Genomic DNA, 16537 nt, shown 5'->3' on the forward strand with positions numbered 1-16537 from the left:
CCTTGTATGGGCAGGGGACTTAAAATTTTCCCAGTCCATTAGTGAACGCCGCCAAGAAAATTTGCAGAAACCATATTTATTTACTATAATTTTAGTCTTTGGTGCAGAAGGAAACTCTCCATATCATTAGCCTCATGTACGGTCCCTCTGTGCCATTAACAAGTGCGCTTTCAATAACAAAGCGCGCATGTGTCACTTTCAGTCACCTTTCACCCTCAGGTCAAGTGATCAGCTGACTCCGTTGTTAGAGTAACTCTCCCCCGCTCTACTCAGCCATGGCGTGGACGCGTACCACCTCGCTTGCCGGCGTCGCTCTCGTCGTCCTTCTCGCTCTCTGTGCAGAGCGAAGCGTCGTCGTCCTCGCCGACGACGTCGACAGCTCGGCGAAGAAAACCGAGGACGCCAAGGAGCAACCCAAGGAAGATGAGTCCCAGTTGCACTCCCTGTACGCTGAGGGCTCCCTGTGCGGATATTGTGAATATTGCCGGGTGAGTAAAACTGTGTGCTACCTCCAGGGTAAGACGATGTCCGATTTTGCCCGGCCTAGTTGAGCCGTTTTCTCCTACATCACGTGTTTTTGGAAGGAGTCCAACGCCACTGCTTGTATAGCAGGGACTCGTGTAATATTTGTCCATTTTCACTTCCTCCCTTCACCATAAGTCGGACGCCGGCCTACACCACATATCAAATCAGCGCTGAATTCGATGACTCTCAAGGCCTGCAAGAGTGTATTAGGCCTACACGTTAACTTTCGAAAGGTTTGAGGTTGCGATGACCTCAACAAATATGATATTGGGTCTCGTTTTCGGCTTCGTAATCAAAAGGTACTAAAAGGCACTACAGTCTCTCACGTCTACAACCATGACGTGTCCTAGTTTATGCAAATAACCTCGGTGTTATAAAGTAGGCCATTGTGCGAAGGCGTTTTGTCGCGGAAGAATGTTTGTCGTGTTCAAACATGTGTACAAAAGTCTACATTTCCGAACTGTGCAGACCGTACAATTTCATCTATCTATCTATCTATCTATCTATCTATCTATCTATCTATCTATCTATCTATCTATCTATCTATCTATCTATCTATCTATCTATCTGTCTATCTATCTATCTATCTATCTATCTATCTATCTATCTATCTATCTATCTATCTATCTATCCGTTCAAGGTTGAGTCGTCCAAACGAACGAGAGAGAGAGAGAGAGAGAGAGAGAGAGAGAGAGAGAGAGAGGAGAGAGAGAGGGGGGGGGAGGGAGGGGATGTGGAGGAGGATTTCTATGCGATTTTGATTCCATGGCTATAAATGCAACGTATCTTGTGTACTAAAAGCACGAAATTGCCGAGAATAAATTGCTGTAGCATCCACATGAACACATCGCTATGTGAAGTGAGCGTTGATATTAGTAAGGAATTTAAAATCAACAACTCCGCAGTCTTTATCCCTGTTCCACGGTTTCAAATTAGCATTTCGTATCCAAACCACTGGAGAGATTATAATTCGTCGGTGACGCGGAAAAATCGATACGTTAATAATCAGTTCTCATACAGGCCAAATGAAACGTAAATACAGCGCAGTAAATGCCCGACTTCCGCCAATCATACTTTCGATCGACGAGATTTAAATGATGCTTGTCATTTTATTGTTCTCTTCCTATATTTACGTCACAGTTCTGCGATCTGTGTAAGAAGGACTGTCCCTGCGAGACAAGCCCATCCAAACCCAACTGTCACATGTGTAAGGTAAGAATTTATTACGTTCATTTCACTTCCTAATGCATTAAATCATAGTGGGTCTATGATTAAATCATTTTCTTATAATTATCCCTGGACACGCCGTCGACGGGTCGTTCGCGTGCGCAGATTCACGTGTTGTTTCGCGATCTATTAAACAAAATTACATTTATTTGCGTGGTATAATAATTACTTTTATTTCGTAATATCATGAGAGACAGACAGAAAAGGTTAATGAAACCGCATTTGTGGTCATCAAGTTGCTATGACACGACGGAGCCAGGATCCAACTTGAAGTCACAAATAGTTGCATGAATCATCAATGGAATCTTGGTTGTTGTGATCTGTATATTAAATCCTTGAATCGTTTACTTATTAAAGATATACAATTAGGCCAAAGTAATTAAATTCTTTGTTTTGCGTCCCTACCCGCTTAGGTTTTTAAGGTTTTCATGGAAAGCACACACAGTGTATTTGAATAGGAAATTTTAGGACATAACCGCTTAGCTTTTCTGAACTAAAATTTTGTTACAAATTTTTTATTTGCTGCAATCAAATTACATTGTGTTAATTTTCTTGTGTGTGTGTTTTTCAGCCGCTTGGACGCGTACCTTTTCCCATTTAGTGTGGACGCAAAACAAAGAATTTAATTACTTTGGCCTTAGTGATCATTACGAGCAAATAGAAACCATTAAATACCTCAGGCTTCTGGCATTGCCTGTAAAAGATATTTGGGGAATCCGTCGGAATGCCTAGGATACAAATATACGAGAAAAATATTTTTATTATATAAGTCTACGTGACAATATTCATGAAAATAGTTCTATACAAATATGCAAGAAAAATTGTTATGATCGAGGAGCGCCCTCAACAGAGTCTAGGAAAGACTTATCATGCAGTTGATTAAATGAGGGAAAATTCTAACTTTTTAGTGTAAATTTGTCGAAATAGTTAAGATATAAATATACGAGTAAATATATTTATCATGTAGGTTTACAATATTCATAAAATAAAAATAGTGATATAGAAATGTACAAGAATTTTTTTTAACATGAAAGTTCACAACATTCACAACATTAAAGTAATTAACTAAGGCTTAATTATGTCATCCGTTTATGAAAGTACGTCACATAGACGTAGACCGTACGTGATTCAGTGCTCAGCTCCTACAATCTGTGCAAGTGTGGTGACAATTTTGTTTTGACCCAAAGTCACGGTGTTGGATTTGTCTCATTATCGAGGAGAACCCTAAACCATATCTAGTAAAGGAAGGGGACATTCTCACTTTTTTTATGTAAATTTGTCAAATTTGTCATATTTATTTTTATTAGAGGATTTTTAAAGGTTTGCCGTTTGGTTTAGCGAAAGCTGGAGAATCTTCACGAAGTCAGGGACCATTTTAAAGTTTTTGCCAGCAATAGGGATATCAAAGTTTCGCACAGATGTACGATAGACATACTGTGTATTCAACGCCCCAGGTGAATTGTATTTATACAGTTTAAAGAAAAACATCATAAAATGCTGTTAATTGGTGTTCTTAATAGTTTTCATCTTGCAAAGCCACAGTGTTTGCCCGGCCCAGAATCCTTGCTGAAATGGACACATTCGAAGAAACCAAATTGAACATATTGTGCTTGTCCCATCAAAAGTGCGCGTCGTTACTGTTTCCCTGAAAATTAATATTGAAAGCATTGAGATTAATTTTTTACTCCGGTGTTGTTGTTGGTTCCTTGGCTGTCAATAGACAAGGGAATTTCGCGTAATCACTTGCGTTGTTGTTGCAAAACTTGGCTGTTCAGTTGCCCGAAGTTGTGCAACTGATAGGTGACTTTCTGGCGGCAAAAGAACTACACAACCACAATTATACCTACCTTCACGTACCAAAACCGACGGGACTGGAGAAATTTTGTTGCTGCCCTTGTGAAGCATCATGGGCAATAACTAACTAACTCACCTACCATGGAATTGAGTACAGCCGTACTCGAACGACATAATAACTATATTGTTTCCCTTTCTGCAGTATTGCAAGTTTTGCTACCTGTGTTCTGGCGTTTGTGATACGGTGTGCACCCCAGGTAAGTTACGTTCTGTATATTTTATGACAGAGAATTTTGTACATGACAGAATTTCCTGCACATATCGAAATCATCTGCCCTTCAATAGTCGAACTCATCCATCTTCTTGGTGTTTTTCTTACCGTTATTAGTCATATTGTCTGACCAACTGTGGCCTTCAATATTAAGAGAAAAATTGCTGAGTGCATGTATATATTGTTCAAAAAATGATAATCAGAAATACCTCCTCTTTCTTGGCTTACGTTTGGTTTTGAAAGCCATACTAGTGATCCAAACATTTCTTTATATTTCAAATTCAAAACGACCAACAGCAGTGACTGATACCGGAAAAACTTCGGATGGACTCGAACTTTCCAAGTTTCCGGATGTTTACTATGCAGTTCTGTCGCTGATTTAGTTTCAAACGTGTTTGAAATGTAGACCCCGATTTGGGACGACTGTAGAAATCACCATTCAAATTACAATTAAATTGTTTTCCGTGCTTCGTTCGTTACACAACTTTTGTTTTTTTCCCTGTTTTCTATGTTCGGCTTATAAAAAGTCTTTTAATGCACTGTTCTGCCCTCAACGCCAAATAGTAAGGTTCACAACTTCTCATATGTCGATGGTCACAGCACTTTTTACGGTGTTTTCAAACGATATATACATAACCTGCAAATGTGCAGAGAGTGTATCAGTACAGACCAGACCATTGAAGCCGCGGCGTTTTCAAACACGGAAGTTTTGAATTCTTACAAGTCCTCTTAAAAAATACAGTATTACAACCGTATGTTTTGGGCTGATGTGCAGGGTCTCGAAGGCTGTTATCCAATTGAGTGGCTGAATCTTACCGTAATAATTGAATAATACAAATAGACTCCCTAAGTTGCTGTGAATAGTGTCAATCTTCCGAGGACGCTGCGCATCAGCAGTATGTGTTACTTGATCCCCAGTTTAATTTTTGTTTTGATTTTCACAGGTGGCGTCATCGATTTAATATCTTCATCAATCTACAGGTACGTATAAAATATCCCCTGTAAAGCTTGCATTAACAATGTGAATTCTCTGTGCAATCAGCACAATAAGCATTACCCGGTAATACATGTAAAAAGCCACTCATGTACCATATAGATGCTTACAAAACATAGTTTAACGATTCTGTCTAAAGATTACTCAAGGGTGTAGTAGTCTTTAGTTTTCAAGGACATATATTAGAGTAATGTATTTCTTCTTACAAAATCGACCTTCAACCAAGTATAGATGAGCTACTTGGAAAATAGCTTTATATTTACTGACATCTAGCAACTGTCTTATCCCAATTTTATTACAGAAATATACCGAAGCTTGATTTGCTGCAGTTAACTGACGACATCGACTCCGTGAAGGACTATCTCTGACGCCCTCAACGGCAATATCTTCATTTATGACCGCCCATAGCTTTACTTGTCGTGACATTTTACCATAGATACATAGATTTGTTTTCATGTCGTGTTTCAAGCCAGATTGTTCCATGTCATGTACACGTAGCTTTATTCCAGTAATCGCTGATGTCTTGATTAGTACACAGTAGGAATACTGCGTCTTGTGCAGCGCACGTGCTCATTGGTATCCCGCTCCATATACGGAACGTACGGAAAGTGTGTGTAATGGGAAACTTGTAACTGTCAAATGATGTTTTTCATGAAGAAGTTTTGATTAATTCGGTTTGTAATACTCCAAGGAATGAAAAGTAGGCAAAGGAAAGAGTGGCAGATAGAAACGCATGGTTTAAAATTGAGGTTGAGGCCGCACTACGAACAGCAGCGTGAGATCGTCTGTGTGACGATGCGTCCAAGTCGCACAGCAACGTTTTGAAATAAAAACACAGGCCTGGCCGTCCGTGAGTTTGACACTACACACAGACTCAAAATCTCAGTTAATTATGAAAAGACAATCCGTTTAGCAGGACAATCTCCGTTCGACAGTGTATAGATTTAATCCGTATGCGTTGTAGAAGGTGTACTGTGATGCAACTCAAACAATACCAGAGTCGCTGTAACCTTTGCACATGTAAAGAGTCATCGTGGTGGAAGTCATATTCAACTATTGTATTTGAACGTGTTAAATAGAGAATATGTCATCAACCCCCAATATGGAACTGTGGTGACGTTGTTCGTCGGACCATTCATCACCAATGTGGAATCGAAATTACAGCACCCCTTTATCATCATACAATGTTTTCAGGTTAGATATTATTCAATGCCATTTTTCTTTTTGTACTGAATTGTCTCATTTTAATAAAAAATGATTACACTGTAATGGATATCAAAAATGTGGCCTGGCTTCAATATGAGTTTATCTCTACAAAACTTCTTAACTCTCTGAGTGCCAAAGTCAATTCTTGTCGCCTTTACATGCATTTTTTTAGCTTACACACCAAGTTTGATCAAAAGCTGTTGAAGAGTCGTGTCCTTTAAGTCAAAAATCATCTAATTAATTGCTGAAAATTCATAAAAATTTGTAAAATGTTGCACTACTATTTTGGCGGGAAAAATTACAGCAATCAAAGGGTTAAACTCTATTCTTATATAATGTACACAAGGAAATACCAACATCTCCGGAGCTCACAGTAAAAAACAAAAGAATTTGCACAGATCTTGAAGAGGGCATAAGTCTGCGGCAACGGGATAATGGCCGCTCCTGTCGCGGTCAATTTAGGAGCAAAGGCGAGAGTGTTTTCGTCGTTAAACAGGACGCTGCACATGTCTCTGGTATACCGTAGAATGGCAACAGGTAAGATGTTTGCTCGACAACTCTCAAGAAGCCTGAATGACCGTAGATTAGACTGTGTCGGAAACGTGCACTTGTATAGTTAAATAGACGGTCACGCTGCCTCAATCAGAGGGACAGTGTCCACAGATATCAGATATAGGATTTTATACTGGCCAGTCAGTGTACCGGGTAGGTCGCACATTTGCCGAAAGCACACGGTTATATACTGACGCCGTGCAAAATTTTAGACCGTTAGACGCCTCGTGGAGAAACCATTGACAGCAGATATGTAGGCTACATCGGAACTCTTCGACACTGAAACTGGCGCTGTTGTGTGTACGGTTGTGTTATGCTACAGGTCGTTGAGGGCGATGTTCAGTATGCGAAGTCTCCGGAGTGATCAATACTAAACTTAGAGATATGAGAAATTAAATATACAAAACACAGATAATATGCGGTATGCGGTGGTCGACATCGTGGAGTTTCGACCGAGACTGAAGACAAAAGAGCTGTACATCAATGTATACGCATTCAACACCTGGCAACGAAAGCGTCCATTAAAGGAAATCTCGTATCCAACAAAGTAATATCTGCTGATCTTCCAAACGCATGTAATTTATTGGATGAATATTAATTTATTGGATGTGCATTTGCAACGCTATATTTAGGCTACTCTCGGTGCAACCTAACATAAATTTTGGTGCCTAAATTAAAAATCTTTCAGCTATGTAAATCAGTCATTACTCATATGTGATCTATCACGTTACCGTTGCACAGGTGATATCATCTGTTTATGAAACACCTCACCCCTCGCAGGTTTCAGTGAAGATACTTACAACAGCATCACCATATTTTCTCTCTATTTTGACCAGACCGCAGCATCGTGAATAACATGGGCGACAGGTCTACATGGAACAGTTTCTATGAGGACAAGGAGAACAAGACATTTGATTGGTTTATTGAATTTGATGACGTATACGATCTCGTCAACCGTTACCTTCCGAAACCAGGTAGTGTACGACCTGGCCGAACGTTCAGCATTCTCGACCTCGGCTGCGGGACTTCGAATTTCAGTATTCAAGCGCATCAAAAAGTTCAGTGCGAGTCCCGCCTGTGGTGCGTGGATTTCTCGGAAGTAGCCGTTTCGCAGTTGGCCGCCCTCTGTACCGAAAGGATCAAGGCCGGCGCCGGTGGCCGCTCAGCGCCGGGCCGTGAGACCCACTTCGCCGTTGCCGACGTCAACAGCCTGCCGTTCAAGGACAGTTTCTTCGATCTGGCGCTCGATAAAGGGACACTCGACGCAGTCTTGAGAGCGAAAGAGGGCACGGAGGTTGCGATTTCCGGCTTATGTGAAGCGATGCGTGTGCTGTCACCTGAAGGTCATTTTTTACACTTCTCAGACGAGCATCCAGATGTTCGGCTGGATTTACTCGAGAAGGCAAGGAACCGTTACACCCATGCTAACAGGCACGTTCGCATCTCAATCGGTTTCAAAAGTGTGAATGAGAACTCACATTCCTTTGAGTATTTTCTGTACAACATGAGCAAAATTGACCGAAAAGAATAAAATATGGTTCGATGGAAACCTCATTGTAGTTTTCAAATGGGAAAGAAACAAACACACCAACACTTCAAATAATGCCAAGTTGTACACGGCATCGTCTACCTCGTTTTGCAATCCAGGATCTCATATATCGTTTTCAAAGACACCAAATACTTTACACTAGTACTCATTGTACACAAAGTTTTAATAGAAAAACCTGCAATGATAATGTCACAAGGGTGCATGGGTAAGCTTGTGGTAGCCAGTGATAATACACATATTGCGAGTTATGTTTTGTAAAAGTAAAAATCACCCTACGCAAACGTTGGAAACTGACACTTCCGAACGATTAAGACTCAAAAGTCCTACCCAGCATAAGTTCATAGAGTTGACCAAAACGCATGATTCTGTTGAACGATAGACGTTGCTCGTCTTGATTAACGTGCAAGGCCAACAGTCGAATATACCAATTTTATTGCTCTCCGTCTTTTGCCAAATATTTTTCATCCAAAAATCAGGATATATGAACCAAATGGAAAATCCTGGTGGTTTACAAAGCCTTGTCTACTTTTTAAAAAAAGCAAATGATATATTTAGATTAATTTCACAATATCTTTCACTTCGCGTGTATTTTTGTTGTATCGGATTTGCAGGATTTCTCTTTAGCGACCCGAACGGTGAAAAACAAATTTCTACTGTGATCGCATTAACATTTTACACCTTATATGCGTATACCTAAATTTTCTTGACATTGATCTTGACCCGTCATCTTCTCACATGATTTTAAAGTAGAGTGAAGTCCATTAGCGAAAACGAAAAACGCTTCAAGGAGATAAAGGTTGGCTCAAGTTGATCGTCTTAATGTAATTTCGCGAGTGAAACTCACGATATGCGGTCAATAATGAAAGGGACTGTCAATGTAACATTTGTGAATTTGCCACGACTATAGGTTCTTTTGGAATTCCATTAGTGACTTAGTGAGCAACTTCAAGAGCAAAGGTGCTCACCGTATTTGGAACTGCCGCGCTCCGTCTTTTACCCTCGCTCGGTCAACTTAATGTAATGTAAAATTACATATGATAAATCGAAAATGAAATAAACACATAAATAAATAACGAGTATCCTGTAATATACCGTCCAAGAACAGTGAAGGAACATGTAGGTTGGATTTTTGTGGTCGAATCAAAGTGAATGCAGTCTTTCGAACAGTTATCGCTTTTCACCCACGCTCCGTACCCACATACGCAAAGACACACGCTTAAGGTACTATGCGCCTCGAAAGTGAAAGACTTAAACTTTTGCTCAAACTTTCCTGAATGAAACGTCCAATCATCCTCTTACCAAACCAACAATAAAAATCGGGGGTCACCATGCAAAGTTTGGAACTAGCGAAACAAATTACCTAACATTTTGCGATATTTGAAATTCAAAATGGCCGTCATTCCTGGGGGGGGGGGGGGGAGTTAAATTTTCGATTTTCGAAAAACTGAGAAGGTGAAACTTTTTCTTTTCTCCAAGAGCTTTAAAATGAGCCTATACAAATGGTAAATCAGAAAAGCATTGTAGAAATTTGAGTGTACGAATATCTGTCCACGTCGGAGGCGCATTCTACCTTAAGCGAAAGAAACATGTTTGGATCACATAGTTTTGTCAAACCACGTCAAATTCAAAAGTTTGCCTAAATCTTGCTGAGATTATTTTACAAAATGTAGGTCAGTAGGTCTGAACTAAGGTATTCAAGACTATAAAAAAATATAGCCGTATTATTATCCTTGGCCTCATATCGGTGACGGACCGTGACGACCGTCCATTTTGAGGCATGAAATGTCATGTGACACGCTTTAATGAGACATAGGGCGCCCTGCAATCGTAGCTTTTTGTAAGCGAAAGGTTTATTCACTTTCATTAGGAAAGTGATTGATTCCCTAATGCATATTCTCAAAGAAGCCATTTCATATTTTCTTCGAATATCTGAACCCCTTCGCTTATCTCTGAGATCACTTTTTTGTTTCACTAAATTGGTGAGCGGTTGCGATAGCACACAATTGATCTTCTGCCTCGAAGGTCTCTTAGCTGGATTTGGCTTGATGGTTTGGTTATAAATGAGTATTCGTATATCGCCGTGACAAATGAGCCGACTTTAAACCTTACATCGGTGAGGAATCCCGGTCTCCTTGGCGTCACCTGTCAGTCACATGGCTGGAATAAATAGCTCATGTGATTGATAAGAGTTTCGATAAAACGAAAATGAAATTAGATTTTGCAGTGAAGAAGGGAAGCAAGCCTAATTTTGGTTGTTTGCGCTAGCTCTCTGTACTCGACTTCGCCGACCGCACCGCGCGCAACGCGTCAGTGGAGTGTTGCAAGCACGCACAAATGTTATTTTTAGCAAAGTACGCGCGCGCGAAAACCCGTGGTAGATGTAAGTTTCTTTGCGCCGCGCTTTTCTGTTAGACTGGTATTGCACATTTGATATTTGCGCGGCGTGACGCGAAAATATGAACAAGTCGACGCGTTTTTTAATAGCGAATAAGTTTAACGCTCGGGGGCTAAATGGCGACCGATGGATTCCTTAACGAGTTTGTTTTGGCAACAACTCCATTTCCGGCTGCAGTATAAATTTACTAATCTTAAAAGTCCATTTCAAAAGAAAAACCGTCTTGTCTTCGACGAGAAAACAAATGTAGACAATGTCTTGGAAAAGTGCGGCACTGATAATAGACCGGGTCAAGATTGTTTCCAATTGCAATCGCACTTAGCACGGATTTTCCATTTGACTTCTCACCATCCCCATTACTGTAGCTCAGAAAAGATGACGTGCTAACGTTTTTAAGACCCTTCTACAATCTGATTAGCTCTGTTGTGTCGGCTGTGGTATAGCTGCGATCAATTTGATATGCGCGCGGGGGTTTATATTGCTTGATTTGTGACATCCAAAAAAATGCTCTTGTCGCCGTTAATTATCCATTTGCCACGTTTCTTCGCTGATGCCGTGCCAAAGGTTACGTTTAAGTCTCACGCTAAAAGAAGCTTTTCTATATTTTCGCGTTTATTAAGTTCCAACGGCGTTGTTAATGCTGTAGAATTATGACGTGGTCCCTGCGATCCCAGAGCTGCCCTGAATTAGAGCGGGCGTTAAAGATTGGGGTCACACGTCTCGTTTCAAACATAAGTGTCAAATGGGAAAACGCTGTAGCAAGATTTCAGAATGGAGTGTTTTTTTTCAAATCGCATAATTCATATAATGTTATGTCGCAGTAACTAAAGTAATTCAGATTATTGTCTCTCCAGATTCAATCACTTCTGACAGTGCCGACACAACCGGCAACCGATCATACAATATCTTCGCGCTCTCAATCGGCCGTCCACGCGCAGGCGCAGAATCCATTGAACGACGAACTGTTTCCCGCCTAACATTTGTGCATTTTTTAAATCATACCCTCAGATTTTGTGATCTTTCACGTCAACTGCTGGAACATGGTTATGATAACGTTCGAATATATTTAGCATCCAAAAATTTCGCGAAGTTACTGTTGAAGCAAGTGACCGCAGACGATATTGCTAGACCATGGAGAGATTTATCTGAAGAATGACAGATAAGCGCCATTAACAATGCTTGCTTATATCCCTTCAGAGTGAAATAGTTTGTAAAATGGCAAGGATTATGAAAATCGTCCAACTGGCTTTGAGTTAAGTCGTCGCTCATCTACAAGTAAATAAGAATTCAAAGTAGATATCGGGAAATGAAACACGGTGAATTATTGACGACTGCCTAACGATTCATAAGGATTTGAGAGTGTTAGAACATGAAATGCTCTGAATAACATCATTCGGAAACACCCCTCAGCGCTTCATCTAACAATTTGGCTCCGTTATGTTAGATTTCCTCTCCCGAGACGCATATTATTAATATTCCAAGCTATTAAAGTCCGCCATTATTGCAAATCCCTGCAGCAAAATGTACCACTATGCTCTGTTCTGAAAGCTGTATCGCATTCTTTGAGAGGTCACTGCAAACGAAAGTAGCTTCCTTTTGGCAGGAATAAAGAACATGAAATCCACTATTATCATTACTTACTTTTGATGCTATTGTTTGATCATTGTCCGTCGTTTTGGCCCAAATTTTACCATTGTCATATATTTTCGCTCAAAGATAGACTTGCCATCAAATTTCAACTAAGTCTGCCAACAGTCTTTCAGCCACCATATTGACTATTGACGCTGGTTGGAGAATCACTCTTGTTACTGGGTCTGAACGACGTTTTAGTTGACTGTTGAGGAATTTCCTGCCTTTTTATGTAGGGGCTATCATGTTGGATTCAGGTCGTCTATTTGAGAAATCTACTATATAATTTATCAATAAATGGACGGAGGTTCGAGCTATCTTTTCAGGAGATCATAAAACTGAAAAAACGTTTATGGAATCTTTTTGAATTCATATCAGAAAGTGAATCTTGCCATTTTATCGAAAATTCTAGTCAACTTACTTTCTCTTAAAATTGTTATTTGTGTGTAAACGTGTATGAACGATTGACTCCGCCAATCATTATTATTGTCCACCACTCTTGTATTGAGCGCTGCGTCGCGCGCGATAGAGGACGTTATATAATATTCACGCCGAGCAGCATATCAATCAATCACAGGTCAACCCTTGACACCGATGTCTGCAGTAAAACACGAGTCAGGGATTTAGCTATGGGTTTGCCTTTTAATGCATACCATTAAGAAAACGAGGATCCGTAGAATATTGGGCATTAACAAAAAGCACATTAAACACGCAAAAGTGTACAAGTCTGCTAATCTAGGCTGGCGTGACTTTCCGAGACTATTCAAACCAGAGTTTCCTCTGTTGAATAGAATAGCCCCGTTCTTCAATGGAATCGCTCGTGCTATATATAGCCAGAAAACTCCAAACCGTCGAGAGCTCTTGAATCTTATCAGTTGCTCTTCCATTTCATATTATTTCCACATTCATCGCGGGCTGTGAATTGGCGCGTCAGTAAGTTGAGTAAGCATAAGTGATAATGCCTATCTCACATCGCATGTGCAGTGAGGGGGCGTTCGTGCGTGAACAGTCACAGCGCCAACACGTATATAAGTTTAATATGGCATGGTATATAGGTGGCAGCCAACGTTGGGACGAAGATCATAGAATCCCCGTATTATGCAACATTGGGCGTAACACGTTAAGAATCAAGCCATCCCTAATCGTAACTCTACTGTAGTTCGAAGACATTAAACTCATAAAATAGACTGGGTACACGAAAAGACAAGGACCGTTGGAGCTAAATATTGTCAGACCCAGGGGCTAGTATCTCCACGCTATGTATGTAACCTACCCGGATGTGGTCGAATATGGCGTCGAATCAGCCATTTTCTCCACTGGCAAACTCCCCTAGAATACCATCGACAGGCTGCTTCAACAACTAAAAATATGCAGATAAAAAATGACAATTTTAATTTTTGCACACACTTAGTTCAGAGAAACCCAAACGATCGTTTGTCATAATTAATAAAAATCAGAATCAATGTTAAAAAGTTCGGACTAGAGAATCACGTTATATGCCGAGATTTGAAATTCAAAATGGTCAACATTTTCTACACATGCGGAGAAACATTTAAAAGTTTTAAGTTTCCAGGAAAAAAAATCGACACGGCGGAACGCAATTTAAATTACCTCTGTTCATTCAAAATGACCCCACACAAGCTGTAGACCAGCCAAAAATAAGGTTGTGAATTACTGATGTATACCGGTTTGCCGACGCACATTCTTCCCTGGAGCGACCTGAGAGAGCATGCCAAGAGTTCGCTGTGTAGGCCAGAAAATATCAAGTGCTTTCCAGCACGTGGACCCAGGTAGTGTATTATCCACATCTATTCGTATCCAACTTGAATAAAGTGACATTTTTTTGAACAACTCCAGGGCTGGCTTTCTGCCAGGGGGAAGACATGCGCATCATGTTGTTTTACCGTGCACTTCACCATGATACTTCTTGTTATGTGACTGAAGTAAACTCGATAAACGGTGTCAACTGGTACAGATTAAGTTCACCTTGCCTGTCACAACATAAAGGCACAATAGCTGTGCAATAGCGCGTCATACTCTGCTCAAGTAAAATGTGAATCCGATCCTTTAAAAATTGCGATAAAAAAATGGAATCATCCTTCAACCAGATATGAACTGTAAATGCTCACGTGTTTCATTATATATTGAAGTTATGTGTAAATTTGAACCTTTGCCACATGTTTGCAACTTCATTGAAATTATTATGATCAACATAATGAACAATAATCACCGCCGATTAATTCTAAAAGGTCATGAAGTATACAAATATGTAATTAGCTGAAATAAAAATATTAAAGTAATTTTACTGCTCTTATTGTATCACCACTTTATCCAGCAAGTGTAATTACCGTTGGCCAAGTCCTTCAAGCCATATATGCCGAGCTGTGAAAGCTCATTAGATATGCAAATTATAAATAAGCTGACATGAAAATGTGAAATGACTTTCGATATTGTTTTGATCTAGTACCTGGTATAATCATCAATGTACATAGCATGTTTTGCCAACTTTGATCAAGTAAATCCCGGTATATATCCCTAATAAGCAAAGTTAATTAAATATGTAAATTAGGAAGTGGCTTTAGTAAAAATGCTTAGTGATTGTCAGTAATGTTGTATCATGGTATCTGCAATATGTGTAGCAAATTTTGTCAACTTTGGTCAAGTTAATTCAGACATATATCTCTAATTAGGAAAGTTCATTAAATATGCAAATTAGGAATTGGCTGAAGAGAAAATGCTTGATGACTTTCAATAATATTGAATTATAGAGTCTTTAATATACATAGTAAGTTTCATCAATTTGATCAAGTCCATTAAGATAAATATACCTAATTATGAAAATTCATTTAAATTAGGTTTTGGCTGAAGTAAAAATGTCTTTTGACTTTCAATAATGTTATATCACAGTATCTTTGATGTATATAGTAAGTTTCAACAACTACAATCAAGTTAATTCAGATTTATATCCCTAATTGGGAAAGTTCATTAAATATGCAAATTCGGAATTGGCTGAAGTAAAATGTTTAATGACTTTCAAAAATGTTGTATCATAGTGGCTTCAATACATGTAGCAAGTTTCATCAACTTTGGTCCAGTCATTTCAAATATATATTCCTAATTAACAAAGTTCATGAAATATGCAAATTAGGAATTGGCTGAAATTAAAACGCTTAAAGACTTTCAATAATGTTAAATCATAGTATCTTTAATATACATACCAAGTTTGGTTAATTTTGATCAAGTCAAATCAGACATATATCCCTAGTTAGGAAAGTTCATTAAATATGCAAATTAGCATTTATCTTTCATGTCACCCTTAATGGTTCCCACTGCTGATATATCTTGGTGTGATCAACATTTGTAGCAAATCTCATCAAATTTTGTGTAGTTGTTTTTAATATATATCCATTTTTTCTAAAATCATTAATTATGCAAATGAGCAAAAAGTATGCAAGCTAGACCCACCAAAAACTAATCAGTTCTTGCCATTTGCTAACTGAATATATGTACCAGATTTGATTCTGATCTGATAAGCCGTTTTTGAGAAAATGGACCAACAGACAGACAGACAGACAGACAGACAGACAGACGGACAGACAGACAGACAGACAGACATCGCTGCGACATATGCCCACGTGTGTAAACACGTGAGCAAAAAAGGTATTGTTAGGGACTGGTCAGTTTCTTCGGCCTGGGGGGGGGATGGTGGATTCATGGGGGGGTCACCCTGTTTTTGACTTTGGTGAAAGGGGGGGGGTCACCATGTTTTTGAAATGGCCAATAGGGGGGGGGGGTCATTGTGTTTTTGAATTTTGACACAGGCTCATCATTGCCTAAAATGCATCGTGTCAGCCACAAATTTCATCCAGTTGCAATCTCGGCGCGCCCTTCGGGCGCGTAACTTTAATAATCAGACATATTTTTCAGCACGCCCAACTTTAACATATCAGGCATACATATATCAGAGATATATGTATGTTCAATATTTTTCAGCATGCTCTTCGAGCGCATTACTTTAATATATCAGACATTTTTCAGCACACCCTTCCTGTGCATTACTTTAATATACAAGACATATATATCAGAGATATCAGGATGTTTCACATTTTTCTCCGCGCCCTTCGGGCGCCATACTTTAATAAATCAGAGATATATGCCAGGGATATCTTGATGTTTGCTAAGTGAAAGTGTACTATTATGAAATCTGCATTTCATATGAAAAGCATGACAAATTCCTGATACTTTTCTGTTCTCTCTATGAGAATTCAGTATGAGAAAGCAACATGCACAAATATCAATGTTACAAGAAAAGGTCATCTCAGACTCTGCACACATCAGATTTGGCTAAAATGCCTCTCTATGGTTCCTCAGGAGATTTAATTGGATGGCTGGCAA

The 16537-nt window shown here is 39.5% G+C and overlaps 2 protein-coding genes across 2 annotated transcripts; both read left to right on the forward strand.

The window, feature by feature from the left end:
* Window positions 1-212: 212 nt before the first annotated feature.
* On the forward strand, window positions 213-6093 carry LOC139149882 (sarcoplasmic reticulum histidine-rich calcium-binding protein-like). Its single transcript, XM_070721886.1, has 5 exons — window positions 213-488; window positions 1666-1737; window positions 3749-3803; window positions 4762-4798; window positions 5113-6093. Exons 1-5 carry the CDS (start codon window positions 276-278, stop codon window positions 5177-5179), a joined length of 444 nt encoding a protein of 147 aa, XP_070577987.1. The 5' UTR covers window positions 213-275; the 3' UTR covers window positions 5180-6093.
* A 314-nt stretch (window positions 6094-6407) lies between these two features.
* LOC139149880 (citrate synthase-lysine N-methyltransferase CSKMT, mitochondrial-like) lies at window positions 6408-9163 on the forward strand. The gene is made up of 2 exons (XM_070721885.1): window positions 6408-6554; window positions 7406-9163. The coding sequence occupies exons 1-2, from the start codon at window positions 6452-6454 to the stop codon at window positions 8098-8100; spliced, it is 798 nt and encodes a 265-aa protein (XP_070577986.1). The 5' UTR covers window positions 6408-6451; the 3' UTR covers window positions 8101-9163.
* Window positions 9164-16537: the final 7374 nt, after the last annotated feature.

This window comes from Ptychodera flava, chromosome 14, assembly GCF_041260155.1.
Source record: "Ptychodera flava strain L36383 chromosome 14, AS_Pfla_20210202, whole genome shotgun sequence".
Classification (NCBI taxonomy): Eukaryota; Metazoa; Hemichordata; class Enteropneusta; family Ptychoderidae; genus Ptychodera; species Ptychodera flava.

Bases quoted from the DNA above. Each gene is read 5' to 3' on its own strand.
- LOC139149882 (XM_070721886.1), top strand. From the start codon at position 276: ATGGCGTGGACGCGTACCACCTCGCTTGCCGGCGTCGCTCTCGTCGTC. The intron at 1,738-3,748 runs GTAAGAATTTAT...CCCTTTCTGCAG, and splicing joins CCAACTGTCACATGTGTAAG to TATTGCAAGTTTTGCTACCT. The intron at 3,804-4,761 runs GTAAGTTACGTT...TGATTTTCACAG, and splicing joins TGATACGGTGTGCACCCCAG to GTGGCGTCATCGATTTAATA.
- LOC139149880 (XM_070721885.1), top strand. From the start codon at position 6,452: ATGGCCGCTCCTGTCGCGGTCAATTTAGGAGCAAAGGCGAGAGTGTTT. The intron at 6,555-7,405 runs GTAAGATGTTTG...TATTTTGACCAG, and splicing joins ATACCGTAGAATGGCAACAG to ACCGCAGCATCGTGAATAAC.